At 43.0% G+C, this 14,143-nt stretch overlaps 1 protein-coding gene across 5 annotated transcripts in view; it reads left to right on the top strand.

Annotated features, from left to right (window-relative positions):
- Positions 1 to 14,143, top strand: part of igsf9bb (immunoglobulin superfamily, member 9Bb) — a 665,840-nt gene that overhangs the window by 447,750 nt on the left and 203,947 nt on the right. For all 5 annotated transcript variants that reach the window (XR_010977166.1, XM_068053913.1, XM_068053912.1 and 2 more), the window contains exon 5: positions 1,682 to 1,799. Coding sequence is in view for 4 of the 5 variants with exons in the window: in XM_068053913.1 (XP_067910014.1) it covers positions 1,682 to 1,799 (118 nt within the window). In the remaining variant the exon portion in view is untranslated. The remainder of the gene's footprint in view (positions 1 to 1,681; positions 1,800 to 14,143) is intronic.

The raw sequence follows: 14,143 nt of genomic DNA, 5'->3' as shown, positions 1-14,143 counted from the left end.
CACTCTTAAAAAAAATACGCTACACATTCACACACACATTCACACAAGAATCACACACATACAAATAGATTACTGAGTGAAAAGTAGATTTTGTGGTTGGATTAGAGTCCAGAATAAATGGAAATTATATACACAGTCTGTGAGGTTGGATGATTCGGTGGTCTTCCATCTGAAGTTGTATTCTTGAAGTCTTTGGCTGGCCAAAGTGCACTTTGTGGCTGGCCTGCTTGGCTCAGGGCTTTCTAGGAGGCAAACTCATAAGTGGCTCTCATCCCCTGATCTCTGTCTATAGCAATCTGTAGGCTTGGAGAGTCCACAGTCGCTGACAGTTTTCAAACTTGTGGTGTTATCTGGGGGGAGAGAGAGAGAGAGAGAGTCACACACTCTTTCCGCTGCTGCACAGTCTGAGTTACTGGCTTGACTCTTTGTTCAAGGAAATTTCCAGCTTTCACAGAGATGGACAGATGGTCACATGACTGCCTCAGGTTATTCTCTGGAACCTTCTAAGGAGATTCAAGGTTTGGAATTGGCTTCCCAAACCCCAGGCTGCCAATATTTACACTTGTAGGGGTTTGCTCTTTCAAAGTCAAGGTGTTCGGATTGCCTTGAATGCCTGCTAATGAACCAATCTTAGGTAATGCAATCACTTAGAGCAAGCCATTGGTCTGGATCCATGTTCCTCAGACCTCTTTCTCCAGTTGGGTCTTGGAATGTGAAAAGGTGCTTCAGATGCAAATTACAGTGGCCATCTTAGCTGCAAGTTTTTTAAAAGTTAACTGCAGGATTTTTTTTCATTAGAAGTTTAATGTACATTCCAACCGATTAATTAATATTCCTTATTTGGCATATCGTTTTTCTTTACATCTTAAATCAGTGTCCTCTGGTTCTCAACTGCTCCACCAAAGGGAACTGTTTCTCTCTAACTGTCTCGATCCCTCAAGATTTTGAACATCTCTATCAAATCTCCTCTCAACCTTTTCTTTAAGGAGAATTACGTCCGCATCTCCAAACTATCCTTGTAACTGGAGTCCCTCATCCCTGGAACCATTCACAAATCTTTTCTGCACCCTCTCCAAAGCCTTTACATTGTTTCTCAAGTGTGGTGCTCAGAATTGGACACAGTAGTCCAGTTGAGGCTGAACCAGTGCTTTATAAAGGTTCATCATAACTTCTTTGCTTTTGCATTAGCCTTTTTAAGCCATGTCTAACTTTTAAGATAATTGGCAAAATAACCAAGGAATTTTTTTTATGAAGCATGTTGTTACAGTTTGGCATGCACTGTCTGAAAGAGTGGTGGAAGCAGACTCAATGGAAACTTTCAAAAGTAAATTTGATATCTACTTGAAAAAGAAAAATACAGGGCTATGGGAAAAGAGCAGCAGAGTGGGACCAATTAGATAGCTCTGTCAAAGAGCGATGGGCTGAATGGCCTTCTTTTGCACTCTAAGATTCTATGACTGTATGATTCTACTGATACTAAATTAAGTGTAAATTTTATGCCCATTTATAACTCTCCTTCCCATACAAAATCCACAATGGTAAAAGTCACTCATAAATATAGGTTCAATCCGAATTGATAAAAATGTACCACCTTTGAATGCAAGAAATTAGAAAAAAAGGAATTGCCTCTTTATTGTTCATATCTGTAGCCTCAAATACAAAACTGTTTTATCTCTTGCAGGTGAGTGATGGAAGTCTTACCATTTCATCGGTGGGCCGAAACGACCGTGGACCCTATACCTGCCGGGCTTACAGTATTCAGGGAGAGGCTGTTCACACAACTCGTTTGTTGGTTCAAGGTAACTTTTTACCTCATAACTCTGGCCAGAGTTAATTATGTTAGTTACAATATGTTGTCCAATGTTTACATTTTTCAGCATTTTAGTAAGTACAACAGGAAAAATCTGTGTGACTTTTTATAAATTTATTTTAGAAAGAACTGAAAACAACACAATATTTGGTACTTTGCTTTTCATAAGTTCTGTTTTATTATTCCATGTTAGCAATCTATAGTTACTATTTGGTGGAAAAAAGGGTTTAACAGGACCTAACCCCCCAAAGTCTAGCATCGAATCCTTCAAGAAACTGAGATTATATTGAGAATGTACTGTGGAATATCACTATCATGTGAAATTTGTTGGTATTTTCAGAACTGATTTGTTAGTTGAAACGCCTGTGTTAAATATAATTTTGTATGAAACTCCATGGGCTGGATTTTGTTGTAGGTGCAGAAAATGGTTTCCCGCTGCACAGGAGCCACAACACCGTGATTACGCGGCGGGCGGTCACTTAACATACTGACAGCGACCACCCCCCCCCAAATCACGTGACGGGGGCAGCATTGGCGACGCCGATCATGGCATCACTTGGAGCAGGTACTGGTGACATTTTTAAATGAGTGCCAGCCCTGCAAATAGTTCAAAATAATGCAGAGTTGACCCCTTTCCCCCAATACGCTTCCCCCAAATACATTTCTAACTCTCCAATAACAATTACAATAACTATTTGCCGTTCCTTCCCCCCCCACCCCACCCCACCCCACCCCAGGGGAGGTGGTGGCATAGTGGTAATGTCACTAGACTAGTGGTCCAGGGCCCAGGCTAATGCTCTGGGGACATGGGTTCGATTCAAACCATGGCAGATGGTGAAATTTGAATTCAATTAATAAATCTGGAATTAAAAGCTAATCTAATGGTGAACATGAAACCATTGTCGATTGTTATAAAAACCCATCTCTATTGTCCTTTAAGGAAGGAAATCTGCCATCCTTATCTGGTCTGGCCTACATGTGATTCCAGATCCACAGCAATGTGGTTGACTCTGAAATGCCTAGCAAGCCACTCAGTTCAAGGGCAATTAGGGATGGGCAATAAATGCTGGTCTTGCCAGCGATGCCCACATTCCACACAAAAAAGAATTTTAAAAAACCTTTTACATCTGACCTTTCTCCCTCAAACTGCACAAAGTTTAAGGTTGAACCCTTCCCACCATTCCCTACACCCATTTCATTTATTTGACCCCCTCCCCCCCCAGCACTGACAAACGTACCCCAACCCTCCACCACCAGTGCGGTGCCGCATTTTCCCGGACGGGGATCTGAAGGCACGGGAGTGCCGGCCGCCGCGCTGAAAATCACAGCAGGCCCTCAGAATCGCAGGTAAGTCCATGTAAATGTATTAACTTTATCTATTTGAGTATTTAAATTGTGGTCCCGTCGCCCAGTGGTGGGGGGGGCCGCCACTGAGCCTCGCCACCACCGGGAGGATCAGGCCGGGCCCTCCCGGCATCGAGGTCCATGGAGGGCCTCGTCCAGAGCCAACATCAGGCCCCCTCTCCTCCGCCAGGGAACTTGACACCTGGGGGAGAACAAAATCCAGCCCTAGGATTTGCTTATATAATCCAGCCTGGCATTCCAGTGCTGTGCTGGAAGAGTGTGTGAAATCCTGTGCTTCAGATGACACATTAAACTGAGATCCCATCTACTTATTCTGGTCATTTGGGTGAATGTTGAAAGATCCTGTGACACTGTTAAGAAGAGTAGGAAGTCCCCCCAGTGCCCTAGCAAGTGTTAAGCAGATTAACAGGTCATTTATCTCATTGCTGCTTGTGAGGTCTTACTGTGTGCAAAATAGCTGCTGCTTTTGTCCATATTCTTCACTGCATTTCAAAGTAATTCATTGATTATTCATTGGATTCTATTTTGAGATATAATAAGGTACTGTGTAAGTGCAAGTTCATTGCATTGTTCCTTTTTGCTTTCCATTAGCCAAGAGGACAGAAAGGAAACACGCTACTAATCTTCTGTCAAATTTATTCTCTCGCTACTTATTAGAAAATAGGAACATAGGAAATAGGAGCAGGAGTAGGCCATTCAGCCTGTCAAGCTTGCTCCGCCATTCAAACAGATTATGGCTGATCATCTACCTCTATGCCATTTTTCCCCCCATCCCCATAACCCTTGATGTCATTAGTATCCAGAAATCTGTTGATTTCGGTCTTGAACATGCTCAATGATTGAGCTTCCACAGCCCTCTGGGGTAGAGAATTCCAAAGATCCACCACCCTCTGAGTGAAGAAATTCCTCCTCATCTCAGTCTTAAATGGCCTTCCCCTTATTCTGAGACTGCGTCCCCTGGTTCTAGACTCACCAGCCAGAGGAAACATCCTATCCACATCTACCCTGTCACACCCTGTAAGAATTTTGTAAGTTTCAATGAGATCACCTCTTATTCTTCGAAACTAGAGAATACAGGCCCAGTTTCTGCAATCTCTCATCATAAGACAATCCCGCCATCTGAGGTATTGGTGTAGTACATAAGACATAAGAGCACCTTAGGATGGCTCTTCAAACTGATCTTTTTTTTTCTTTCTGTCCTCTAATATCCCATGCCATCTCTCCAAGTGGCAAATCTAGGATTGGGAACTCAAATGTGGGCACTGTCACTTTTTGACAAATAATATCATATCACCAATCCTCTGTGCCACCATAAAAGGATATTTTGTATTTTCCTATATTCCACAGTAATAGTACCTTAATCATAAGTGAGACATGAAGGCCCCAATATTGACAGGAGCAGGAGTTCAGGATAGCTGTGGAGTTTTAATTCCACAGCGTGTAATCTTTCTCCTTGACAACTTTTTCCCCCAACCCGGAGGTCAGCCTGATTGACAGGCTTGGCTTCCAATCAGGTGGGGAGGACTCTGGAGTAGGCTAAAGGGGCAGCCTGCTGCTGCTACAGGGATCCAGGTGGTGGGGGTATGATCCACAATCCGGGGGTCTGATCCCTGATTCTCAGGATCGGGGGTATTTGAGTGGGGCAAGAGGGGCATTCTGATGGGGTGAGCATGGTGGCTGGGGGAAAGCACTCCTGCTCCTCCCAGTCCACAAGCAGTACTGTAAAAGTGCTTACCTTTCCCCAAAGCTGTCATTGCCTCATTTCAGCTGAGGCCTAAGAAACTCAGTCGGCCACAATTAAGTCTGCAAAGCAGGTTAAATCAGAGGTTGCCAGCCTCATTAGAATATTTAATTTGCCAACCCACCTGTTGGGAGCAGGTTGGCTGCCCACCCCTTGTTTCACCTCCATTAAACCCTGGAGTTAGGGTCGGATTTGAGATTTTAAAAATTTTAACATGGTTAAAATTCACCCTGAAATGTCTGGTTTGATCCTGCTATGAGTTGGCATCATAGTTTAAGGCAAATCCAAATTATCTGAAGCAAAATTAATATCACTAACTAGAAATTTGAAATATATGACTATTTTTGTACAGTGATGTTACATCCTTTCACTGTTTTGCAGCAATTAATTGAAAGATTTTTTCTTTTTTTTTCTATCCTAAAATTACACACCCTGATCACTCCATTAATAAAACGTTACATGGCTCTGACATTCTACTAATTACACAAGCGCAACAGTGTAGTACTGAATATTGGATTCTGCAATCCTAAAAGCATTTATTCTATCTATCCACAGTTCTAATAGTAAGATAAAGGGATAAAGGTTTATTTAACATTCATATTTTCACATATTTTGAAGCCAAGGGTCATACCACAATTCCACATGCCTACACAAATACTGAGCACACGTTCAGCAGTAGACTGTGAGGGATTGGACATGATTAAAGCTCGACCTATTTATATCCATGCTAGCACCCCAATGGATCAGATGCAGCTTCAATCGATTTTGAAAGGAAATGGCATCTGCCACTTTCTGCACATTCAGTGATTCTTTAGGTAAACAAGATGCAATATTCTGCAGGTGATCAGTACATATCTAGTGACTTGAGTCTGATCCCAGCCATATTAAGGATCTGTGCATTCATTTCACTGTAAACCTTTTCCTGTGCTACACTGTTTGTGAAAATTCTCTGCCATTATCCCATCTGAAGCACTTGGGCATTTCCATTATCAGTAATATTTCAGCTTGCATCCCTAGAGCCAACAGATATTCAGGAAATAAAACCGAACCTTTGATGAACCAAAAAAGCTCCTAGCACTTTTGAGTATTGTAATACAGCCTACAATAAACCAGCTGATGAGTACTGCAAAAGAAGTTAAGAACACATTGCAGAATCTTCCCTAGAGTTACTGTCAACACTGTGCTACTCCAAGTCAATGTGTTCCAGACAGTCTCTTCTCGGAAGGCAAATTTTGTCCATAAGGAGAATAAATATTCCAGTAGTGAAAACAGACAAATACATTACATATTGATAATGTTCTGAAGACTGCACTTTAGTGAATTGAATCCTGAAGTCAATGCCATTAAAATGTGTACCTGTCAAAAGATGTTGCACTTTCTGCATCCAATCCACCAATGTACTGCATTATCCAGGTTAATGAGATAATACAAGCTAATACTTCATATGGGCTTGAGCCTTGTTCCTGTGGGTTAGAGACACATTTGACCCTGAGATAAATACCCTAATAGGTGATGAGTTTGCTCAGTTTCTTGCCAGTGCTCTGGGGATACCTGAGATCTAGCACTATGAGATTGAATATTGAACTGCTATTTCATGCACAATTAGTCAAAGGCTAAATCAGTTCTTGAAATTGATTAAAATTTCTGATGTTAAGCATTGTTTGGCGGAGAAGTTCAATCAAGCATTCCTTCAGAAAGACGAATGAGCATACCCACATTGGAATGCTGTTGTGCAGTCCTGCTTTCCTGCAGTCGCTGCACATGCTGTTTAATTGATTTCAATATGGTCAAGCCTTTTCTCTCCATCATTGTTCAGATGACCATGTTTTGCAGACAGGTGACAATAGTCTTACTGTAAAACCCTCTCATTTGTCACTCAATCTGACTTGTTACTATTTTAAAGAAGAATCTTTAAGTGTGCATCATTGAAAGGACTGTACCATTGTAGGGATGTTTGTATTGGTTGATGCTCATTGGAGCAATGCTGTCATAGCTGAAAGTTTACATATAAGGTGCTTTGGAACACTAGCTTGGTGTGAATTTAAGCCTAGAGAGTACTAGTTGCAATGTTAAACAACTAAGTTAATTCATCCATCCACAAAATAGCAGACAGAGGGATGTCAAGTGAACCAATTAAGTATCTACTTCCTCATATTGAAAGCTTTAACCTCCCTCTTTTAGTGTATGTTCAATTCTTCTGGCAGATGAATTATTTACATTCTTTTAATAATAAATACCATCAACACAATTATTTGTCAACAAATGAAGCAGCATGTTTTGCAAATGTGAAAAAAGTTTTTTTTTGCTTGGCTCTGACTTAAACAGGAAGTTGTAAAAGGAAATTTCCTGCATACATTCTGAAAAGGAAATGCTTGTTAGAATCACTCTAAACTCTTCAGGGTGCTCCTCGTGATTATTCCCCCTTCTGCCAGTAAGCCTGTACAACGGGTGGGTTACATTTTAACTGATCCTCTGTTAGAATTCATGAACCTCATGTATTTTTCTCTCTTTAACGTCTGAAACACAAATCGCGGTTATATTAATCTCCTGCCATGTAGTCCTGCTTTCCCAGACACCTGGGCCCTCGCTTTCTAACTAACTGCAATAAGGTCAAGCTTCTGTTCACCTTCATTTTTCGCTCATATGAGTTTAAAGAAAAGCAAAGTGATAACATCACCACTGTAGGTTATCAGCCAGTCAGGGATTTTTATTAAAGTTAGATTACACAGGTGAACTTTGACTCTGACTGTTTGACTGAGGCCAGATCTTCAAGCTGATCAATAGTGTACACACAGCATAATATATAAATAAAACACACATTCATCTTCTTACTCTTTAAATCTTTTTCTATTGTGCAAACTGCCCTTTATCCTGAACATGTCTGGAACCTGTAGCCATGCTGAAGATTAAAGTGCTATCAGTGGGTGCAAAGCATATCTATAAGACCTTTGAAGCTAGTGTTTGAATCCCATTTTTCTCAGTGGAATTCATGCCACATGTTAAGTAGTTCTATTAGCTTTACGTAGATTTCCCACAGGGAAAACTTTAAATGTTTGCAGTTGTGGTTTTCGTGAGGACTAAGAATAGATATTGATACTGCTTCCACTAACCCCAGCTAGTACTTGAGCTTCCCTTGATGTTGATTGCATTCAAGTCCAGGTAAAAGCACGCTGCTATAAGGCATTTTAACGAACTCGTTCTGGAGTTTCACCAGTCAATGTTAAAGAGAAGCTCTGAGTACAGTGTGTCAGACCCAATACAATTTTTTTATTTTGGTGCTTAGGGCCCCATAAAATTTGAGTAACAGGAACAGAAGTAAGAAGATTGCAGTGACCATCTTAAACAGATAGTTACGGCTGGAGCCTTTTCTTTATCATCATATTATAGGGTTAACAGGAACCTCACCAATCATACCAAAGCAAGTCCTCGTTGGATTGTCAATGTAGAAATGAATCCACATACTTTTTTTCAGTAATACTGTAAAGATTAGAATTTCAGCAGGGGTCCTTGATCTCCTGTCGTAACTGTAATGGAAGGTCGATGTGAAGTTCGATGAAGCGTATGTTTTTATGGTGTTTCCACTGTAGTTATGCTGGATGATCGGTAGAATGCCCACAAAAATAACTGACATTGATTTTATACTTTTTGCTATGTGCTCATTGATGCTGGCACACCAGCGTTGATCAATTAAATTTCTTGCTGACGCTCGATGTGGCAGTAAGTGGTCCCTGGTCAAACAAATTTAAATTAAATACCAAGAAAATGTTGCCCTAACGCTTTGGTTTAACCCAGCCTCAGAAGGACAATCCATTGCACCAGTGCGCTGTTTGCATTGTACATCCTTCCATTAGACATCCTTGTGACGTCGCCTTGTGAAGCTGTTTAGTCACAATCCACATGGCAATTGTAACCAATTTTCTGCTGTGGCCTCCAACCATTAGGCGACAAATGGAGACTTCTCCAATTCATTTCATGTGGCACCCACAGCCAGTGGGAAGACGTGCATCCCATTCATTTAGAGTACATTTGAACCCAGATCCCATAGATGCAAAGGGAGTTTGAACCGCACCTCACCTTCTAGTCCACATGGTTTATGTTGTAAATGTGCATAACTTTACATAATACAGAGCATGTGTGTTACCTTTCAGATACTAGTTTATCTTCTAGATTTCCTTTATCAGTGAGTGCAAATTGCCTTAAGGAAATGACAGCTCTAGCGCTATTAATGCTGGCAGTGCTATTCTAATTTTTATTCATTGCCTCCATCTCATTGTTTGCAGTTATAAAAGCTTTTAAGTGCAAACAGTGGAGGAGATCTTATCTATAATTGAAAACTGCAGGAAATGGGAACAGTGAAAAACAGCGTTGTCAGTATTACTGTACTGAACCTTCCAGGAGGTTATCTTTAGTTCCTGCAGCCCTGTAGTGTTGTGATTAGCATGCTTGCTTTATGACTTCTGCTGCCAGGTTCAAGGCTCAGTGCAGCGTGACACTCTAAGATGTCAACTGCTCCTGTCCCTTCTTTTACGGAGAGTCTGGGTCAATGTAAGTCATGTGGTTTGACCGCAAGGAAGGAGAAAAGCTGTCTCATCCCTCAGAACAACTACCCATCATTAAGGACAGAAAATGCTGGAAATACACCATAGGTCAATCAGCACTCCTAAGCTTGCCCACAAAATCCAATCATTAATTCCAAAAACTGACCTGAATTGAGCTCAAGGTAGTGACTTCACAAATGAAGATGACTACCTATCCCTTTATACCAAAAGAAGCCTGTCATGTCATAGGTGTTAATGTTGAGACAGTAAATATCTGCTTCTCAACCATATCTTGTGCCAGATCATTCACTGAATAAAATGAAATGGTCTTCTCCACTCCCACCTCTGCCTCACTATCTCACATTCCTGAATGCTGGCCAATATTCCAAATGGTAATTGGAGTTCACAAATCAAAATATCTATTGTGCTGAGACTACTGGAGTTATTTTGGTGAAAGGGTGAAAACAGGCGCTAAATGGGTGCCGTGGTAATAAGACAAACCTGTTTGAAAGTCTGGTCTTGGCCCACAATTTTGGTCCTAATTGCTGAACTTGCCTGGAGGTGCTAAAATAGGGACACCTGCAGGTTTATCACTCAAGCGCAAAATAGACACAATTTTCATGGAGCAGTATATATGGGCTCTTTGCACCCACTTCCACTGAAGGGATGGAGTGCACTGGCTGACACACAGTGGCAGGTTTAAGGATGGCTCAAGGACTGAGTGAGAGGGTGCACATTTCTTTGGACACAGAACTGGAGGTTCTGATTGAGGAAGTCCAGAGGAGGAGGGATGTCTTGTACCCGCAATGGGGAGGGAGTCCTCCTTGCCCTCTTGCCTCCTTACCCTGCAGGAGCTGGTGCTGCTCTGCCTGGCCTCATCACCTCATCCCATTCCTCCTGCAGACAAAGGGAGACCCCTGGCAAGATGCTGATGGCCAAGCACTCCCTCTTTCGTGGTGATGCCTGTAAAATGTCCAACAAGATAGAGTAGCACAGCAGTTACTCATTTTAGGTGAGGTCTTCTCTGAAGTTCCGAAATGAATGTTGAAGTGTTGATGAAGTCTTGACAAAGCATTCTCAAAAGTCTCCTGATGTGTTTCAAAAGTCCTCTTCAGACCTCCAGCAGCAAGTAACATTTGAAATGTTCTGCAATGAATTAGAATACTTTTGTATATTAAGTACATTCCATCAGACGAAATTGCTGTTTTCTCATGCGTTAATTTTGAATCTGCCTATATCTCTAACGTTCTATTTGAGAAAGTTTGTACAGAAATCTTTCCCGATTGATGGAAGGTATAAACTCTGTGTCCATCTCCCCTTTTTCAATTTGGATTCTGGATATTTTGGGCTGAATATTACTGGGATGGCAAAAGTCCTGCAGCCCGTGCCTAAAGTGGGACGCAACCCCATTTCAGCGAGTGGGGGACCCGGGGCTGCATTTTGCTGGCAGCAGCCAATTAAGTTTCTCTGAAATAAAAGCAAAAAATGCTGGAAATACTCAGCAGGTCTGGCAGCATCTGTGGAGAGAGCAGCAGAGTTAACATTTCAGGTCAGTGACCTTTCATCAGTTTCTCTGAGCTTGTTCCAACAGCAATGAGCATCAGCATCTGTTGGAGCAGAGCAGAGTTTTGGGCAGCAGCAGCAGAGGGTTGAGTAGGAGCAGCAGGAAGACTCCAGAGTCTGCACCTAACACAATCTTTGCCAGCACACTCCATCGCTCTGCCAACCCTCACTTCCCATTCTCCTGCGTTTTGCCAACATGAAATGGAAACACACAAGTCACCCTTACCGCAACCATTTTCCCAGTGCTTAATGGCTCAACAGTTAACTGTTATTTACATGAGAAACATTCAACTGACCCTCTAAATGACATTACCAATGCAGTGGCCTCCAATGACAACCACTCCTACGTGGTGCTCCCGCTGTCACTGAGGATGAGGTAGAGGCTGGCTGCTCAGTCAGGCCTGTCTGGGACAGAGATGCCTGTGGTGGCCATCCTCGTCATGGACGTGCCAAGTCAGGTGCCTCCAAAGCCTACTGCACTCGCAATGCTGTGAGGCCAGCCTCAGTCACATGGCATGGCTCCACCGATGCTTTGTCGGTCAGATATGCCATGGGGGAGGACGGTGGCCCCCTCATCACCATTTGTCGCTTTCTCAGCCCATACTTGGTGCCCTTCATTGCTGGAGGGACCACCAGCTGGGGCGCTGCTGGCATCCACTCCATGTTCGCTATGCCATTTGCACCACTGACCAGTCAGTGTTGCTGAACCTGTCTTGAATCCTGCATGCTGTTCCTGCATCCATGCTGAGTGATGTTGCACATGGCTCTCCAAGAGGTTAACCACTCTCTCAAGAGAGGAGCTCATGTGTGCAAAGCACTGAGGCACTGAGACATTGTGGAGTACATGAGATGGATGGACTCCTCCATTCTCAGCCCATGGCTCTGCAGAGCCTCAGGTATGTCTGACATGGGGTCACACATCTCATGGTTCTCCAGGTCGTGCTGCCTGTTTTGTGACTGCCGAGGCAATGCTTCTCCACCCTGCTGAACAGGGTTGTGCCTGTCCTTCACCCTCCAACACGCGAGGACACACTGAGGTGTGAGTGTCTGCACTGGAGGAGGGTGCGCCATTAAGATGTACCTTGCAGGCTCCGAGGTCTCCTCCTGCTCTGAATCCTCGGAACCTGTTCTCTGTGTGTGGACTCCTGTACCTCTGCAGTTGGCCCTGTGAGAGACATAAAGAGAAGATGGTGATGAGGGATCAGTTCAGTAATCAGATGCTCCTGCTGCTTAAAATAATAAGATGACAGCTTATGCATTGACAGCTCGTGGCATGGGGAGCATTGCCATGCATTCCTTAACATGTAGATGTTGACACTCTGGCCATATCCAGGGCTTGCTCCTCGAATCGCATCAAAACCACGAACTGGGGCACGTCACGGTCCAGGCATGCCCTCTCAATCTCCTGAGCATCCAACTCCCTTTTGGTCTGCAAGTACGATGCTGTTAGTACAATGTCTCTCTTCCTCTCCACTTGCAGCTTCTCATGAGCAGATGATATTGCAGTCTGCATTCCAGCCTCCTGAACAGCGGCACTAGGGTTCTGACCTATGCTTATGGGTCAGCAAGACACCAGAGCACACACCCTCCCATGGTGAGGAGACCTCTATGCGCCCTCAGGACGCTCCTCTCTTATGCATTCAGGAGACTGCTCAGCAGGAGGCAAACCATCTGGACCTCCCTTGGCATTCACTTGCCAGATTTAAGAAAGTCATTGAAGCATTTTCAGCACTGCACCCAGTTCATCCTCACCACTCCTCTGCTGTTAACCTCATGTGCCACCTCCAGCCATGCCCTTTTGGTGAGTCTTGCAGGCCTTCTGTTGCCTGGCAGGGAAGAGAATGCTCCCGTGCACAGTCACTGCCTCTAGCAGCACCTCCAGTGAGTCGTCAGCAAAACAGGGAGGCTGCCCTGGCATGGGTGCCCTCCCTGCCCAATGCCCTCTGCTCAGGTTGTGCTTTCATTTTTTGGATGAATGGCTGCCTCAGCAATGGCTGCCGCCCACCCTTTAAATCAGGCCTGCTGCTGTCTCAGTCCCACCTCCTTCCCATGTCCACCGTCGCTAATTGGGTGGTGAAAGTGACTCCAGGCCAGTAAAAAATTGTGGCGTGTGCACATTTCTGCATCGGGGTGGGGTTGGGACCTGGAAGTCGTTGCGACATCAGGGTTTGGACCCACAATTTAAAATTCCACCCATGGTTACAAGGTGACCAAGGTTGGGAAATAAACATTTCAGGGTACAGACAAAAGACAGACAGAATGATAAAGGAGAACGAGTAGCCTCATAGTAAAGAATGACATAAAGACAGAAGTGGGAAAGGATCATGGTTCAGAAGATCAGGAAGTAAAATCCGTATGGGTGGAGATTAGGAATAAAATGGGTCAGAGGAAGCTGCTAGGAATAGTTTATCGGCCCCCCTAACAGTAGTTATGCCATTGGACAGAGCATAAAGCAAGAAATAATTGGAGCTTGTAACAAAGGCAAGTAATAATTGTGGGACTTTAGTCTTCATATATACTTGACAAATCAAACTGGCAAAGGTAGTCCGGAAAATTAATTTATAGAACATTTTCATGACAGTTTCCTAGAACAATGCATTGTGGAACCAATTAGGGATAAAACTATCTTTGATCTAGTATTGTGCTATGAGGTAGTTTTAATTAGTAATCTCATAGTAAAAGATCCTCTGGGAAAAAGTGATCATAAGACAATTGAATTCCATATTAAGTTTGAACGTTTTAAAATAGCCCACTCCCAAACAAGAATCTTGAACTTAAAGCCAATTAAACAGATATGAGGGGAGAGCCAACTAAAATTAATTGAGCAAATAGAATAAAAGGTATGATGGTAAATAAACAGTGCGAAACATTTAAAGAAACAATTCAAAACGTTTAACAAAAATACATTTAGAAACCAGCAAAGGGTGACCAAAAACTTGATAAAAAGGGGAAAAATGTGAGAGTAAGCTAGCCAGGACTATAAAAACAGATTGTAAGAGCTTTCACAAGTACATAAAAAGGAAAGTAGCTAAAATAAACACTGGTCCCTTAGAGACAGAGACAGGAGAAATTATCATGGGAACGAGGAAATGGCAGAGATGTTGAACAAATATTTTTAGTTTAGTT

This window comes from Heterodontus francisci, chromosome 22 (assembly GCF_036365525.1).
Source record: "Heterodontus francisci isolate sHetFra1 chromosome 22, sHetFra1.hap1, whole genome shotgun sequence".
Lineage (NCBI taxonomy): Eukaryota > Metazoa > Chordata > Chondrichthyes > Heterodontiformes > Heterodontidae > Heterodontus > Heterodontus francisci.
The sequence above is the reverse complement of the archived record's forward strand: the minus strand, read 5'-3'. Positions and strand labels throughout refer to the sequence as shown.